General features: G+C 50.3%; 2 protein-coding genes and 1 long non-coding RNA gene across 5 annotated transcripts; 2 read left to right on the top strand and 1 right to left on the bottom strand.

Annotated features, from left to right (window-relative positions):
• Positions 1-280: 280 nt before the first annotated feature.
• HRCT1 (histidine rich carboxyl terminus 1) lies at positions 281-1,279 on the top strand. The gene has a single exon (XM_066365659.1). The coding sequence runs from the start codon at positions 463-465 to the stop codon at positions 796-798; it is 336 nt and encodes a 111-aa protein (XP_066221756.1). The 5' UTR covers positions 281-462; the 3' UTR covers positions 799-1,279.
• Positions 1,280-2,119: 840 nt separating this feature from the next.
• On the top strand, positions 2,120-8,292 carry SPAAR (small regulatory polypeptide of amino acid response). 3 transcript variants are annotated; one of them, XM_066367685.1, is made up of 4 exons: positions 2,120-2,159; positions 2,670-2,860; positions 3,615-3,868; positions 5,959-8,292. In XM_066367685.1, the coding sequence occupies exon 4, from the start codon at positions 6,285-6,287 to the stop codon at positions 6,510-6,512; it is 228 nt and encodes a 75-aa protein (XP_066223782.1). In that variant the 5' UTR covers positions 2,120-2,159; positions 2,670-2,860; positions 3,615-3,868; positions 5,959-6,284; the 3' UTR covers positions 6,513-8,292. The 3 variants fall into 3 exon arrangements, 2 of the variants coding, with proteins under 2 accessions (XP_066223782.1, XP_066223781.1); XR_010749197.1 differs by lacking the exons at positions 2,120-2,159; positions 2,670-2,860; positions 3,615-3,868 and adding an exon at positions 3,875-5,437 and having other exon boundaries at positions 5,896-6,282; XM_066367684.1 differs by lacking the exons at positions 2,120-2,159; positions 2,670-2,860; positions 3,615-3,868 and adding an exon at positions 3,896-5,437.
• Positions 7,806-10,062, bottom strand: LOC136394481 (uncharacterized). The gene is made up of 2 exons (XR_010749198.1): positions 9,682-10,062; positions 7,806-9,471 (listed from the first exon to the last, which is right to left on the bottom strand). It is a non-coding gene; the product is annotated as an uncharacterized lncRNA (long non-coding RNA).
• Between the last annotated feature and the right edge of the window lie 6,993 nt (positions 10,063-17,055).

Here is a 17,055-nt window from a genome sequence, read left to right as displayed (position 1 = left end):
GACAGGTTAGGTAACTTGTGCACAGTCACAGAACTAGTGGGTCATGTGGCTCCAGAACCCATGTTCTTAATCACTGTGCTTTACTGTCTCTAAAAGAGGAGGGAGCTGAGGTCCTGGAAGAGGAAGAGGCTGGCCTGGTCACTTGGGCAGGCAGTAGGGAAGGGAGTTAGACCTCTTATCTTCAGACTCAAGGCTCTTGCCTCCACACTCCCCCTCCCCTGCCTGACAGTCCTCTGACCCCACCCAGCTTCCTGTCAAACCTCCGCAGAGTTAACAGCCGCCTGGCCTCACCCTTGGCCCGCAGTTCCAGCCCAAAGAGGCTGTGGCCACATTCCCTGGCTGCCTTCCAGCCTCCCGGAGCTGAGACAACAGTCCAGCGACTGCGAGGGCTGAGCAGAGGGCGCCGAAGGGGAGGAAGCAGCAGCAGCCGCCGCTGTGCAGAGGAGACCATTGAGATCCCAGATGCTGGGCCTCCTGTGGAGCACGACTCTGGTGGGCTTGATCACAGGCTCTGCTGTGGCTGTTCTGCTGCTGCTGCTGCTGCTGGTCACCTGCCTGCACAGCGGACAGCAGGACCCTGACGTGGAGCAGAACCGACCTGCTGTAAGGAGAAACCGAGTTCGGCGGACCAAGCCTTGGTTCTTCCGGGGCCGAGGCCACCTGGGACACTTTCACCACCCCCATCGTCCTGGCCATGTGCCTCACATGCACCACGTGGGCCTCCACCACCACCACCTCCACCACCACCATCACCAACACCGCCTCCACAAGGCCCACGCCCACCGAGGCCACCACTGATGCCCGTGGACGGCCGCCACTGCTTGCTGTACCACCTCCAGGACGAGTGGACCCCCATGTTCCTGTGCAGAAGGGCGCCTCTCTGTGGTGAACATTGGGAGCTGTGCCTGGATCCAGCTGGGGCTTCTCCGTGCCCCAGTGAACCACAGAGGCGGAGGACAGAGGAGCGGCTGGGGTGGCCCTGCGTATACTGGAGGGAAGGAGGGCGAGAGCAGGGGTGGTCTTTTGGGGACAAACACCACCTTTTGGCTGTAATTCCCAGCGGGCACCGGAAGTGCCCTGATGAACGTAGGCGCATGAGAGATGTCCCGTGCTCCCCCTGAAGTGCTTCCCTTCTGACACCCTCAGGCTGCGGGGAGTAGGTGGGGAGCTGGGAGGAGCCCTGGCTATGTCCTTTCATTTGGAAAAGGCAGTATGAGGCTGCACAGTTAATTCACTGGGGCTTTAATAAGAAAATAAAATAAAAACCACCAAGAAGCTTTGTGAAGAGGCTCTTCATTACAACTCAAGTGGCAGGGAGGGCGGGCCAGGCCCACGTCCGCATTGCGCGGGCACCTCCCCTCTCCGATGGGAAGTGAGTGCCTGGGACGGTGGCCTCTGCCTGGGGCTGGAGGGCTGGCTGTGCAGTGGGGGAGCTGGGTGGGCTCTGCAGCGCCCCCTGCACGTAGGTGAGAGGGGCATGGGGTCTGAGTTCTGAGGGGGGACTTAGGGCTTGTGTGCAGCCCTGTGCAGAGGGGGCTCTCTGTGTACCAGTGGGGCTCTAAGGGACTCAGAGGGGACGGGTGAGGCCACCCAGGCTGGCCTCTAGATCTCTATCTACCTCTGGTGTTCTTTTCAGCCCATCTCCAGGGCACACTGAGCCCTGGGACCTGCTCCACTCCACCGGCTATGTTGAATTCAATGTTTCCTTGGTAACTGGGTCAAGGTTTCTTATCCAGACCTTGAGCCTCTAGCCAGCCTGCCCTCGTAGTGCCTGTGTGTAGTGATAGGGTTGAGAGGGTGGGGTGGGTTTTTTAAACTGGGAGGTGTGGTGCTAGGTGACCTTGGAGAGTGCTTGCCTCCTTGGGGTCTCAGTTTCCTCCTCCCTAAAATGGGACAAATGACAGAGACTCCTTGCCAAAGCCAGGAGGCATGTTTCCAAATACCCAGGAATAGCTGGCGGAATTCCACAGGGAGGAAGGAAGTCTCGTTCTGAGGCCTGCAGCCCGTGCCTATGAGCTGGGTGGGAAGCGGAGGGGGAGAGGCTTGGGGGCCTGGCGCGGTGGTGGGGAGGGGCTTGAGAACAGGCCAGAAAGTCAGGGGCCTGCTGACTCACTGGAACAGAACGTCCTGTTTCTTTTCCGTTTCCTTGCGGATTCTCTGTGAGTGCTTGGGCTGGGGGTTGGGGGGTAAGGGGCAGAAGGAGGCAAACTTGCACTGACAGCCACACTAGATTTCTGGGTTGGGAAGGTAGATCATGAGTCGCCCTGTGTTGATTTTATCTCTGCGGTGTCCTTCAGATCTGGCCTCCGTCCCCATCCCAGTGCCTACCCTAACTCATCCGCAGCTGGACCCCTGCTACTGCCCGTCTGAGTATGCCCCCTTTCCGAAGCATCTGGGAGCTGCGCTGTGGCCTGCGGGATCTGCTGAGGCTCCTCCCTGCCCTGAGCATCAGGGCTCTGCCTCTGGGCCGGGCTGGTTCCCGCCTCCCCCCTTTGCTCTTTGTTCCATCCTCACTGCTTTAGTCATCAGCCCCAGAAACACCCTGCACCTTATTCTCTCTATCTTTGTCCAAGAAGAAACCTTCCTATGGGTTTCCAACTAATTATTATTATTATTGTTCTTATTGTATTTCTTTTGGAGCACTGACCACACTTTATCTCTCTCCCTAGAGGTCTGTGGCAGGATTCAAGGGTCCTGCTCTCATACATCTGAGAACCCTTGGTGAACCCCCTGGCCCCCAGCCCAGAACCAGTCCTCACAACAGATGGTCAAGAAAGATTCTCGGAGACTCATGCTCTCTGGAGAAGTAAATATGGTTGGAATAACCACAGCCAGAAGTTTGGGGCCTGAAACACACCAGGTAGAGCATAGGGCCCTGTGTGATTTGGTCTTTGGGCTCCTGGGGACTCTGAGGGGCCTCGGGCTCCATCTCCCCAGTGGTGAGGTTCAGGGGGTGGTCTGAAAGGCAGAAAACATTTAAAGGTGGAGGTTGTAGCCCTCTGGCCTAAAGCTCCCTACCCTCTCCTCCCTCCGCAGAGCCCCATGTCAGCTTTGGGGGGGCCTGCCTTTCCTAAGTGTGGCTCCAGCCTTTAGGAGAATGGTGCCCTCTTATTTCAGAATGCCCGCCCTCACCTTTTCCCTTGTTAATATAAGTGCAATGTAGGAAAGGTGGCCTTTTTTTTCTGGTCAGTTGGTGACAATGGATGCTGGGAGGAAATAGTCTCTGAGTGATAGATATCTTTGGGAGTCCTACTGCATTTGGGCCCAGGGTTTGGGGCTGTATATCACAAGATCACAAAAGTCACAAGTCAGAGAAAAGCGACATGGGAAAAACCCTAAGGAAAAACATCTCTGAATTGTGGGCAAAGGATGATGGCTGTTTTGCTCTTCTCAACTCTCTTGATAATGCTGACAAGTGCAAAGGGACTGCTGAGGGTGGTTGGGGGTGAGGGTACTGAGCCGGCAGGGGGTGAGGCTGCCCAGGCAGGCCTCCCAGGCTCTACCTCATTCCAGCCCGTCTCCAGATGGGACCTGCAGAAGCACTGCTCCTGCACGAAGTATCCGATCTTTGTCCACCTTTATCCATGGTTATTTGTTCTTTTTTATCCCCCTAGACTTGAGATGCCACATTGATCATTTGACATTGCAGATGGCCAGTGTGAGGTCCATGAAGACCCCTAAAAGCCTTCAAAGCAGACTGTATCTGTCCTCACTATATAACCCGGGTCCCTCTCATTATGCCGCATGACCTCCATTCAAATACTGAATGCCTATTATGAGGAGGGACCAGAAGGCCTATTTTACAGGTGAATCAAAGAAGGGTCCCCAAATCTCAGAAACAGAAAAGGAAACTGATACAAGGCAGAAGGTAAGAGGGCCGAACCATTGTCCTTCATTCTAGTTTAAGAATGCTGAACAATGCACACCAACCACAGCTGGCCTCCAACTCCATTCACCCACAAAGAACAGGCACATGAGAAGTCAAAGAAACAAAAAACCCAGCTTGAAACCAAGTCTGCCTGATACCCTCTATCCCTGAATCGACTAGTTGATCTTGGTAATTCAATCTGAAACCACCAGCACCACAGATTGACTCCTCATGTTTCCTTCTCTCTGCTTTTGGTTGTCCCAGTTAATACAGAGAATTCCAGGTGTCCAGCATTCTGTCATGGCCCCAGCTTGCCCCATGCTCCTCTTCTGCTCTTGGAGAACCCTCATGCCCAGATTTGTTGGAAAATGGAAGAGTGCGAATTTGACAGGGCATCATGCTCTCAATAGCGCTCCCCCTTCTGTGAGTAGGCAGTTTCCTAAAACTGGTACTAAAGAAAGTTCAATGGGGCCTTGGAGAAATTGAGAAGGACCCTGGCTGTGTGACCTTGGGCTAGTCCTTGGCTCTCTCTTAGCCTCCATACTCTGATCAGTAAAACTGCAGAATGAGCCCTGGCCAGGTAGCTCGGCTGGTTAGAGCATCATCCTCTTATGCCAAGGTTGTGGGTTGAATCCCTGATCAGAGCACATACAAGAGTCAATCAGTGAGTACATAAATAGGTGGAACAACAAGTCCATGTTTCTCCCTCTCTCTCTCAAATCAATAGTTAAAAAACAAACAAACAAACAAACAAACAAAAAACTGCAGAATGAGGCATCTGCTCTGTGGAAAGAACATTGACGTGGGAGGGAGGGCCAGGAAACTCCTCTTCAGCCATTTGCTGTTCTTGTTGTTACTACAAATTAGCAACAGGCCACAGGCAAGTCATGTATCCTCTGATTACCAGCATCTGAATCTGTAAAATGGAGGCAAGATTGCTTCACAGGGTTGCTGGACCAATTTTATGAGATGATGCCTGGCTGTGTCCTATACAGGTACCGGGAATTACTGTTTCTCATGACTCCGTTTCTCAGTGTTTGAGTAAAGTGTGGCTAATCACCCACTTTAGAAGTAGTGGTCTAATGTAGAAGTTCTAAAAAGTAGTCTCCTTTGTAGAGAAGTAGTGGCAGTCTCAGGAGGTGCTGGCTGTTAAAAGGGCTGTGACCCAGTGAGTGTCAGGACAGAGCCCCTTCTGGCAGACTTGCTCTGTCTGCCTGGGACAGACTGAGACTGGGACTGGCTTGACCCCTGCCCCACCCGGTTAAGTGGAGAACCTGGGGTGGGGATGCAGGGCTGGAATGGCATGGGTGTGCTTGGGGGGTGGGGTAAGTGCAGTCACCAAGGGTGACAGGCGGCTGCGCAGGTCCTGGGCCCTCACTCACAACCGGAGGAAGGAATTCAGGAAGTGCTCACAGCCGCTCAGACATCTTGGAGCCTGGTCCCTGGCAGGACCAAGGCTGCAGCACCCAGGGTTGAAAGCATGCTGTGACCTGGCTCCTGGGGTGGCCGCCAGGTCAGGAAGTCATGGCACCACACACAGCCAGAGCAGCTATTCCTGGAAAGCCCAGGGTAAGTTTTCACAACATCTGAGGGTGAGCAGTGGGGTGTGAGCAGGCAGTGCGGAGGGCTGGAGGGCTGAGGAGAAGGCCGGCCCAGGAGAGGGCTTCTGCAGGAACTGCGGGGCAGAGGGGATTAGAGCTCCTGGCCCTATCTACCCAGCATTCTCTCACCCCCACGCAGAAAAGGAGGCCAGATGTTACAGGCCCTCCCCCACAGCCCCTGCTGAAGGCCCCCATGGCCCTCCAGTGAACCCACGGGCTGCTCCCACCCTGCCCAGGGTATTGTCTTCCTGCCCACTGGTGCCCTGCCCCCAACCCAGGGCCAGGGTCTCAGGAGACAGCAGATAGGCAGATTCAAGGACTGGCCCAGGGTTCCTCCCGGAGAGAAGCCCGCGCTCATCCTGGATCCACAGGAGGGCGAGTATTTTGTCTTTTGTCTGAGTGTACAAACTCTCCTGAAATCTGTAGGCGTCACCAGAGGGCCGGGTTGGCAAGGCTCCTTGTGAGAAGTCTTCTTCCCCCTCCTTCCAGCTCTTCCGAGATCAGGGAGCGTTGCGCGCACATCTCTCGGGACAGCGTTTCTTCCGGAGTCTGCCAGTCGCGTTCACCACAGCTCTCGGAAGCCTGGCCAGACTTAGAAGACAGTGACAGAGGTCGGAGTAGTGCCATGCGGGGTCTCCAACGGCCCAGAGAGGACATGACCTAGGACCTCAGACCAGCATCTTCTTAGAAGACGGCAGGGAGAGTGACTGGAAAAGCCGGGTACCTGTCGCCACCCAGCGCCCCGTTTTGGATGGGGAGCTAAGACTCCACGACGCACCCCAGTTTGCTCAGCGCGTCAGCTGCCACGCGGGGCCATGGAAACGGCTGTGATCGGTATGGTGGCAGTGCTGTTTGTGGTTACCGTGGCCATCACCTGCATTCTCTGCTGCTTCAGCTGTGACTCGAGAGCCCAGGATCCTCAGGGGGGGCCTGGTCGCAGCTTCACAGTGGCCACGTTTCACCAGGAAGCTTCTCTCTTCACCGGGCCAAGTCGCCATGCCCAGGGAGTGGTGGGTGCCCGGGACTTCTGGACCTTCATGTGAGGTCTGACAGGCCCCAGCGTTTGCTCTGCTGGTGGGTCAGACTCACCCACCCCCAGCAAGCCTTCCCTGATTTCCCACTCCTCCAAACCTGGCATTCTTGTCCTTCCTTGCCTATATCCAGCACACTTCATGTTGCATCCCGTCCTGAGCTGCTGTGACCTCTGGCCTGGGATACAGTGCTGGGACCAGGTAGGAATCAGCCCTGTCCCCCAAACTCAGCTGGACCCTACCCACAGGATGGGGCTTAGGAGAAGTCTGAAAGTGAGTGACCGAACAATGTTGGATTGCATGGCGGGCCAACTCTTCTGATCTACAAGGGAACTGAAATTTATTGTAAACAGGGTTCGGTTAAAGCACATTAACCTGAGGATGCCTAGAACTGGTTCTATTACCACCAGAGGAAACAGCGCCCTCAAGTGGGCATTTTTACACACCAGGTCTTATCTGCTCCCCTGAGTCTTTTTGCTACTTGCATGTGCACATCCCACAGAGCACAACCCTGAAACCTGCCCTTGACAGTTGCCTGAAATCATCTCTGAAAGTCTGAAACCAAAGGGCTACTTCCCAGGAACAAATGATTTACTTTATAATTGAAAATATATATCCTTTTATGGGTCTCCAGAGTGTCAGGGCTGAAAAACCACAAAAGGAAACAAGAGAAAATCAGAGTCACAGAAAGTATGAGATATTTTATTAACAGGAAAGCCAGAAAGAAGACTTTGAAACATATTCTGAACGACACTTTATTACTCTGTTTTTATTGGGCTCTTCTATTCTTAGAGAATGTGGCTGGAGTCTCTCAGAAATGACAGAAAATCAAGGACTCAAAGATAATGCCAAATAAGTTAAAATGTTACATTGAGAGCATGTAACAGACTTTTGTTTCCATCACAAATAAAGAAAGGCTTAGATTTTTTTTAAAGGCAAAATCTGTTTTCTCTATACCCATGAAAGAAACGCAGTGCCATATTTAGAGTATAGTTTGAAGGGTAGAAAATTCTGAGCCTCTATTCGGCCCTGAATAAATGGCTCTCCCAGGACCTGCCTGTTGAGGGGGGCAGGAACAACCCTGATGGTGGCTCTGGTCTCTGAGTGTGCCCAAACAGGCCACCTTGGCCATGTGACTGCCACAGGAAGGATTCTCAGAGAGTAAGGCTTGGGGCTGCAAAAGTGCGGAGGGTTAAGGGGCCCGGGGTAGAGTTAGATTGATGGATAGGGATTGAGTGGGTGAATACAGGGAGGGGAGAGGCACAGCCCAGAGATGGGAGCTCCTGGAGACCATATTTTGAACACTTTGGACCCTAGAGTCTCCAAGCAGGGCATTCACAGATGTATGTGGAAGGAAACTGGCTATAGGGAGGACCTGGGGATTGAGTAAAGTGAACTGTTGTAGGTCTCGTTCTCTGAAAGTGAATACTGAGACAGAGTTTTGGATGCAAGATGTTTATCGGGCCTGACCAGGTGGTGGCACTGTGGGTAGAACATCGACTTGGGATGCTGAGGTCCCAGGTTCAAAACACCGAGGTTGCTGGCTTGAGTGTGAGGTCATTGGCGTAAGCCTAGGATTATAGACATGATTCCCATTGTTGCAGGCTTGAGTCCAGGGGTTGCTGGCTTGAAGCCCAAGGTCACTGGGTTGAGCCCAAGGTTACTGGCTTGAGCAAGGGGTCACTGGCTTGGCTGGAGCCCCCAGTTAAGGCACATATGAGAAAGCAATCAGTGAACAACTAAAGTGTCACAACTATGAATTGATGCTTCTCATCTCTCTCCCTTCCTCTCTCTCTAAAAATAAAATGTTTATAGGGATTAGTGTCTGTGAGGGGAAGGAGGAGGAAGCAGGACTGGGTAGAAGAAGAAGTCAAATTGTAATGCAGGGCTTCACTCTACACCCACCATCGCTCCATCTCTGAGTGCTGCCCACCCCCCTCCTCCAGGGTTTGCCTTCAGGCCAAGCAGCTCTGCAGCTGAGGCTGGCCCTGAGGTCCTGCACTGAAGGGGCTCTGAGCAGTGCACCTCCACAGGAACTCAGCAGGGGCTGTTCTTAGAGACACCCAGACCAGTCAGAGGTGGGTGAGCAGGTCCAGGCACAAAGAAATGCCTGGGAGCAAGAGCTCTAGGTGGGTCTGGCCTGTGGTGGCACAGTGGATAGCACATCAACCTGGAATGCTGAAGTCACCAATTTGAAACCCTGAGCTTGCCCGGTCAAGGCACATATGACGAGCAATCAGTGAACAGCTAAAGTGAAGCAACTGTGAGTTGCTACTTCTCACTCCCACCCCCTTCCCTCTCTCTGTAAAATCAATAAAATATAAATATTTTTTAATATGGGCGGGCTATTGCTTGTTTTAAAATCAATGAAATCTTAAAAACAATTATAAAAATTTTTATTTAAAAAAAAGCTCAAGTTGGGCAGAGATGGAGGTGCAAGATCTGGGCAGGATGAAAAGAATGGGCCTTGGGTGCTCTCTGCCTTCAAACAGAGTTGGCTCTGCTCTACACTGTGTGGTCACCACCCTCCCTGGCTCAGTGGAGGGAGGGGTCTGCAGGTTGGAATCACGCATGTCACTGCAAACAAAGCAATGGGGGGCACAGCCTCACTCTGCAGGTGATGGGCAGCCTGGCGAGCCCTGGTTCTCCTCATTTGCTCATCCATCCATCAATCCATCCATCCATCCACCCACTCCATTTACTCACTATCGATGAAGGTATGTCCAAACCTATAGAAAAGTTTTATAAGAGTTTATGTGAGCCCAAATTTTGAAGACAAGCCCAGAAGCAAGATCTCAACAGCTTGAGAAAATGTTCTGGAGAATGGCAGTCTTGCAGTTTCTTCTCTGCATTTCTATTCAAGGAGAAAATGTAAGGCAGCCACATGACACCCATTGGTGATAGGTTAAAGAGGTGGGAGACAAAGCGGGGAAAGCTCTAGGACTGGATAAAAATCAAAATGAAGCCTGACCTGTGGTGGCGCAGTGGATAAAACATCGACCTGGAACACTGAGGTCGCTGGTTCGAAACCCTGGGCTTGCCTAGTCAAGGCACATATGGGAGTTGATGCTTCATGTTCCTTCCTCCCCTTTCTCTCTCTCTCTCTCTCTCTCTCTCATTCTATCTCCTCTCTAAAAATTAATAAAAGAAAAATTTAAAAAAAATCAAAATGAAGAAACACATAGTTCTTTATATTGGTGGGTATGGGATAGTTAATTAAAATATACATTACATAAGTCCTGCCTGGGTAGCTCAGTTGCTCAGAACGTTGTCCTGATACACCAAGGTTGTGGGTTCGATCCCTGGTCAGGGCACACACAGGAATCAACCAATGAATGCATAAATAAGTAGAACAACAAACTGATGTTTCTCTCTCTCTTAAATCGATGACTAAAAAGAGTGCTTTTCTTTAAAAAGTTTTTGCAGTCATAGAGATGGTATATGGGGAACAAGATAACAAAGAGGAGCTCTGTGGCCCCGTGCTCTGGTGGTCTTGTGCTCTGATGCCTGCAATTACATCTTCGAGGGGTCTGGAAAATAAAGTTACTCTGACATTTCAAAGGCATGTCATCCTATGCGTAAGAACAACGGCCAGGGCGCACTTAAAGATTGACCTTTGCTAAGGAAGCCGTAGGCCTGGGACTTGACTACTCGCTGTGGCCTGCCCAGTTCGGAACTTTTATGTTCAGATCATCCTGTGTGGTTACTTTTGGTCAGGCTTGCCACCTGGTCCCTGGGCTTGTCAGTTTTATTATGTAGCCCCTTTAAAAATATACATCACTTATTCATGCATTTATTCATTCATTCCATCACTTATTCTCTTATTCGGTCATCTGCTACTCAATTGAATAAACACTGGCTGAGCACCGACTGTGTTCTGGGCCCTGCCCAGGGAACGTGGGAGTAAACCAGACCCAGTCCCAGCACTGGACGAACTCCGAATGGAGTGACCTAGACAAGGCTACAAATCAGTCAGGTGCTGGGAGGGGGGTGGGGAGAGCTGGGAGACTCAGGGAAACCTGGGAGGAGTTGGTCCTTGGGCTGGACTTGAAGAAAAGAGGGCACTTGAACATGCAGAATTTGGAGGAGGGTAGTCCAGACAAAGGGAACAGGATGGGCGGAGTTTCAGAGACGGTGAAGGCAGAGAGAGGGTAAGCCCTTCATCTTGACCTGGCAGGAGGAGCTGGAGCTGGACAACAGCCAGAGGGAAGCCCTTCTTGCCACATCTGGCCAGCATGTTTCTGGGCACTAGCTGGTGAAGGCAGCAGAGAAGCAGCCTCGCTTGTCGGGCTGAGCAGGTACAGTCTCTCCAAGCACACACAAACAGCACTGAAGTCCGCTGCTGCTACAGGAGAGTGGGGCTCCTGCCGTGGGAACTGGAGCAAAGGCTCTGGGAGACTCTGGGCGAGAGGCCAGCTCCACGCGGAGGGGGACCCGCGGGGTGGGAAGAGCTGTTCAAGGAAAGCAGGGAGCTTGAGAAGGGAAGGCAGTCAAGGCCAGCACCCTGGAGCAGGCTGGAGAAGGGAGAGGAAGGGCGGGGAGCTGGTGGGCAGACAAGTGGTGAATAGATTCCCAGATTTAGCAAATAAAAATACAGGACATCAGTTAATTTAAAGCTTAGATAGGCAGCAAATCATTTTCAGTATGAATTTGTCCCCTGTAATATTTGGGACATACTTATACTAAAACATTTGTTGTCTACCTGAGATTCTGACTTAACTGGGTGTCCTATATATTACCTGGCAATCCTGCAGAGGAGAGAGTGGCTCTCAGAGAGGATGGGTCAACCAGTTGAAAGCACCAGGGGGACAGGGAAGGTAAGTGCAGAGACGAGACTTGGATTTTGCAGTATAGCAGTTGATAGTGACCTTGGTTTGGGTGGGTTGAAGGGAACAGCCCCACAGTGGTATGCTTGTGTATAGGGCAGTGGTTCTCAAAGTGTGCGCCAGGGCACACTGGTGCACCCTAGAAGATTTCCAGGTGCGCCCTATGGTATTCCAGAGAAATATGTGCCTGTTGGGGACCAAAAAACCAACAGGGTTTCTGGAGTTTAGATTTTTGGGGGACAGAGGTGTGGGGAATTGGCTGTAAGCTGGCAGCCTGCCCAACCCCCCACTTCACCTGCCTGATTAGGTTGCAAAAGGCTGTTAAGCTGTGGTGCTGGATTGTTTACACTACCCCCCCCCCATGTTCCCCAGAAAGACTGGAGGCAAGTTTCTTCTATCCTTTGTTTGGTGTAAAGTTAAGATGATATGTATGGTGGGGGTTTTGGATTGATGATTAAATGTAAAGAATTGTCTCTTGAAGCCTTTCGGATTTCTATAAAAGAAGAATATGTGGCAATATCTAAAAAAGCTTTGAACATTTTACTACAATTTTCAACATCCTATTTATGTAAATTAGAATTTTCTACCCTCAACACAAGTAAGAGTAAAAAGAAAGGAATTCTTCAATGTATTGACGAGAAAATGAGAGTTTGCCTTTCAAATATATGCCCAAACATTGAAGAAATCGCTAGGACACATTAGGCTCATGTTTCTCATAAACACAAGAATGAAAAAACAACACATTCGCGCTGGGACCTGCCGAATTTACTAAATCTTACTAAGAATGTATCTATATATATATAAAAATTAACTTTTTTGTCATTTTTAAAATTTCTTAGCCTCTCTTTTTTTTTACAAATTCTAAAAAGCATAATTCAAAAAATGTAACATAAAAATGTTTTTTAATGTCAGAATAAATTTAATTTTGTCATATTTATTTCATTTAATTACCATAAAAGCACACTTGAACTTTATATAATATTTTTTTCTTTAATATTTGACTTAATTATTATAACATATTTCTCAGAAATTTGTATATAGTACGCCGACAGTTATTTGTAGGATTCTAAATGCGCTCCGACTTCAAGAAGCTTGAGAACCACTGGTCTAGGGTGTGCGCATGCGCACGTGTGTGGGGCGTGGCTGTGCAAGGGCAGTGAGTCCGTGGGGCTGAGGAAGGGGAGATTGTAGTTGAAGGGAATTCGAAGAGAAGGAGAGTGACATATTTTGGCGACAGAGGCATTGCACTGAGGAAGAGCTTACTATGATTATTATTTAATAAGAGAGGGAGGCTGAGCCTATGGAAGGCCCAAAGGAGAAGGGTTGAAGGCACTGAGTACACCAGCAGGAGGAGACCCGTGGAAGAAGTCCCTGGGTGGGCTGGGAGCCAGCACACCTGAGCGGGACAGAGAGTTGGGCCTGGGTGTGGTGGGGTCGGGGTATGCTGTGGGAAGATATTTGGGGACATGCAGGGGAGTGCTGCATGTGTGTGCCAGAGTGGGAAGAAGGGAGGTGAGTGTGTCATGCCAAATGGTCTATTTTTCCAGTGAAGCAGGAGCATGTGCTCAGAGGTGGGTATGGGGGGGCTGGGGTTAAGGAGAGTGTGGGGTGATGACCCAGAGGAGGGTGAGCAGCTCTGACAGTCCTGCTTTTCTTACACGTATGAAGTGTGTGGTGCCAGAATGTGTGTGGGGTATGTGGTGTGAGCGTGGAGTGTGTGTGTGATGTGTGTGTATGTGGCATGTGTGTGTATGTTGTGTGGTATGTTAGTGTGTGTGTGGTGTGTGAGAGTGTATGCTGTGTGGTGTGTACTGGCCCAAAGTGCCCCTGCCATTCTGCCCCGTGCAGCCCACTGGGTAAGAAGAGGGAGGAGCCCCAGAACAAGCCAGTATAAGCTCCTCTCCCCCAGGAGGGGAGGCAGGCAGCCCTGGGACTGACAGAATGCTAGCAAAACTGGGAGTGTTTATCTGGTGGCAGCAAGGGAAGGAGTTGCTCCAGGTCACCCTGGAAACCTGGGGCAGAGCCACAGTGAACGGAGGCCTCCCAGTTTCCAAATCCGGCGTTTTCTCTGCTCGCTTTGCTGCTAAGACCGTTCCTATTTCTTAGTCTCCTGTCGGGCGCTGTGCTTCCCGCATTTGCCCTCTAGGTGCCGCAGCAGCCCATCACCCGCACCGCCGCCCACTGGGAGGAGCTTTGGGCCATGACTCTCAGCGCTGCAGTCCCAGAATCCTAATGAAACAAAGCTAACCCCCCCTTTCCTCTGTAAGTGGGGTCTGCATCAAGCAAACCCTCAGCCGACCCATTTCCTATCTTCAGGATGAAGTGGAGGTCAGAGAGGTGGGGATTTGCCTTGCTCACCCCTGCCCCCACCTGAGTCTTTGACTTTGAGGAAGAAAACTGTCTCTGCCACATACAGTTCTAATGGGCAGCCCGCGAGCCTCACCCCAGGTGACACGTCTGCTGAGGGCTGGACTTCGGGTTCACAGACCTCAGCCCTGAGCCAGCCTGCAAGGCCTCCCAAGACCTCTCACTATGACACAGGCTGTGCCTCTCCAAGCACAGGTCTTGCTTCCGTCCCAGCCCCACGCCTGCTCTCTTCTGCCCAGGCCACCACTAACTTGCTGGGCCTCAGTTTCCTGGCTGAACAGAGGAGATGAGGATCCTGTCCTGCCTTGTCTAGAGGATGTCTGAGAAGTGGAAGATTTTCAAATCCCAGCTGTCGGGAGGGATCCCCACCCCCCATACTCCTGCCTACCATTAGGGTGGCATTTCTCTCTGGGGCAGGATTCTGGAGTCAGGAGGCCCTGAAACAACGTTTTCTGGTAAAGTACCTTTTTTAAAGGAAACCACTTGTTCCAAGGTGTAGAAAAGGGTCCTTGTGCCTTGCCAGGTCCCCACTCCCCTCAGTACGTGACACTTGAAAAGACAGATACAGCCATGCATGCGCGAGCGCTCACACACACATTCATCCAGTACATACATAACAGGAAAAACTCAGAAGCAGCCGAAACGCCGGTCAGGACCAGCTGGTTCAGCAAATTCTAGCACAGCCAGAACATCAAACACAGGCTTAACACAGTGAGGGGAACTGAAATTCATCACACAAAAGTGCGTTCATCATATATCAGTCAGTAAAAATAGAGTAAATTAGAGAACTATAAATGCCATGCAGTGAAAATACATTTTTGTTAAAATACAATTAGATGAATGGAAGACACATTGAAGAAAGCTACATGTCCTGTTTAGGGATAGTTGCTGGGTGGGTGGGACTGTCTGTATATTTTAAATGTTTTTCCTTTTTTAATCTGTATTTCCTGTAATGAATGGTTTGCTTTTGAATAAAAAAAGGCAAAAAACTAACAAAGGAAGTGAATCAAAAGTTATTTTTTAAAATTATAAAATAAACCAACTCCAACCCAAGATACAAAAACACAATCAAACACAGACATAGAAACGGGGGCAGGCTAGCACAGACAGGAACACACACACACACCCCTTCGGCCTCGGCCTCGTTCTCGGTTCTCGTTCTCCTGGTTGAGATAGGCTGGGGAGTGAGGGGATGGCTGCTAAGTTTCCAGAAAAATGCTGGGATCTGGAAGTGAGGGCGTTTGCGGGAACCTGCGGCCTGCGTGGAGTGTGTGGGTGGGTGGGGAGAGTAGAGAGAGTTCCTGGGACTCAGCCTGCCTGGGGGTGGGCCTGGCTGTACCACCCACACGGTGCTTCCTGAGACAGCACTGGGATCCTGATTCCAGGCTCAGAATTCAGGCCAGGTTGCAGACCCTGCCAAAGCAGCTCCTCCCCCCAATTGTAGAGGAGACAGCTGGGCCCACAGCTGGGAGGGCTTCCTTGCCACCACTTAGGACTTCCAGGCCAAGGCCTTTCCAGCCTCCCACGGGCCTATCTTAGGAAGCCAGTGCTGTGGTGCCTCACACAGAGAGTATGTAAGCATAGCTGCTGCCTCTCAGTGTGACCCTGTGCCCTCCTATTCCCACTGTCACTGTCCTTGCACAGACCTCACCATTGTAATATCCTCTGACTGGTGTCCCTGACCTTACCTCCCCACTGCCACCCCCCCATCCCACCCCCACTTTCCCCCACCTGTCCCCAGAGGGCTCCTTCTCAGACAAAGATCTAAACTCCTTAGAAGGCTCTGTTTTCCCCTTCAGACTTGGTATCTGTGATTGGCATAATAAGTCTCCCAACAGTGTCCACATCCTATTAATTCCCAGACGCTGTGAATATGACATATTACACGGCAAAGGGAAAGTACAGTTGCTAACTAGTTGATCTAAAAAGATATTTGTCCTGGATTATCCAGGTGAGCCCAATGTAATCAAAAGGGTAATCAAAGGGGGCCTTAAATGTGGAAGAGGGAGGCAGGAGAGCCAGGTGAGAGAGATGCGGTAGGAAAGAGACTCAGACATGGAACGGACCTCTTCTAATATGTGGGCAGCTTCTAGAAGCTGGACAGGAAAAACCAAAGACACAGATTCTTCCCCAGAGCCTCCAGATGGGAACCCAGCCCTGCAGATGCCTTGACTTGAGCCCATCAAGTCCTGTGTGGGATTCTGACCTCCAGAACTGTAAGATAATACATTTATCTACCTAACAAATCTGTTATAGTACATGTGTTGTTTTAAGCCTCTAAGTTTGGAGTAATTTGTTACAGCAGCAAAGTGTCTTTGACTTAACCTTTAGTGCTCAACAAGATTTAGACTTGAACTTGCTCTGCTTGTTGATCCATGCTTGGGGGCCAAGGAACAGAGCAAGGTGGCATCTGAGGTGTTGTAGGTATTAGAACTGAAGAAGGCTGTTGGGCTCAGGGATAGGTGGGCTAGACTACCTTACAGGTAAAGGTGGGGTGACCGATCATGCTTCTCAGGTGCTGATGTTGGGAGGATTAGAGTAACAACATGGAGGTTGCCAGGCCTGTGCTGGGAGTTATGCAGTGTGCATCTCCAGTGACCCCAATCTCCCCTATGGAAACACTCACACAAGTATGCAAGCAAGTATGTCCAAGGGTGTTCTTGCAGTATTTTTCTGAATAGCAAAACATTATAAAGATCCGAGTACCCATCCATAGGAGAATAAACAAATCATGGTACATCTACAAAATGAATTAATAGCCATTACAAAAATGAACTGACTTGGAAACTGCCCATTATAGAGAAAGAACAGCCAGCTACAGAATGATCTGGAAGGAAGGAAGGAAGGAAGGAAGGAAGGAAGGAAGGAAGGAAGGAAGGAAGGAAGGAAGGAAAGAAGGAAGGAAGGGAGGGAGGAAGGAAGGAAGGAAAAGGAAAGAAAAGAGCAAATAAAGAAACATCCCTTTTCTCTAAGGAAATAAAACAAAAACAAGAACACTCCTAAATTACACATATATATGTGTTTGTATAACTGTTGAGAAAAGTCTGGAAGGATGTGATTACCACTGGGGACATGCTTGGTGGAGGAAGAAACTTACTTTGTATACTTCTGTGTTTGAATTTGTTTTAAAAAGCATGTGTTGGTTTTATATTACATGTGATAATATTTTTTAAAAGATGGTACAAAAAATAAAAAAAATAAATGGATGGTACGAAGGTTAAGAAAAGCAAACTTTACTATTACTGTTCAGTAAATAGTTTTTATTTGTAAGAAGAGCTCCACTCAGCAAGGACACTCTGGACCACAGATGAATGAGACCAATGCATTTTTCTATGTGTGTTCAGCGTGGGAATGAGGCAGCA

This window comes from Saccopteryx leptura, chromosome 2 (genome assembly GCF_036850995.1).
Source record: "Saccopteryx leptura isolate mSacLep1 chromosome 2, mSacLep1_pri_phased_curated, whole genome shotgun sequence".
Classification (NCBI taxonomy): domain Eukaryota; kingdom Metazoa; phylum Chordata; class Mammalia; order Chiroptera; family Emballonuridae; genus Saccopteryx; species Saccopteryx leptura.
The sequence above is the reverse complement of the archived record's forward strand: the minus strand, read 5'-3'. Positions and strand labels throughout refer to the sequence as shown.

What these genes read in the sequence shown, in the direction of transcription:
- HRCT1 (XM_066365659.1), top strand. Translation starts at nt 463, where the DNA reads ATGCTGGGCCTCCTGTGGAGCACGACTCTGGTGGGCTTGATCACAGGC.
- SPAAR (XM_066367685.1), top strand. Translation starts at nt 6,285, where the DNA reads ATGGAAACGGCTGTGATCGGTATGGTGGCAGTGCTGTTTGTGGTTACC.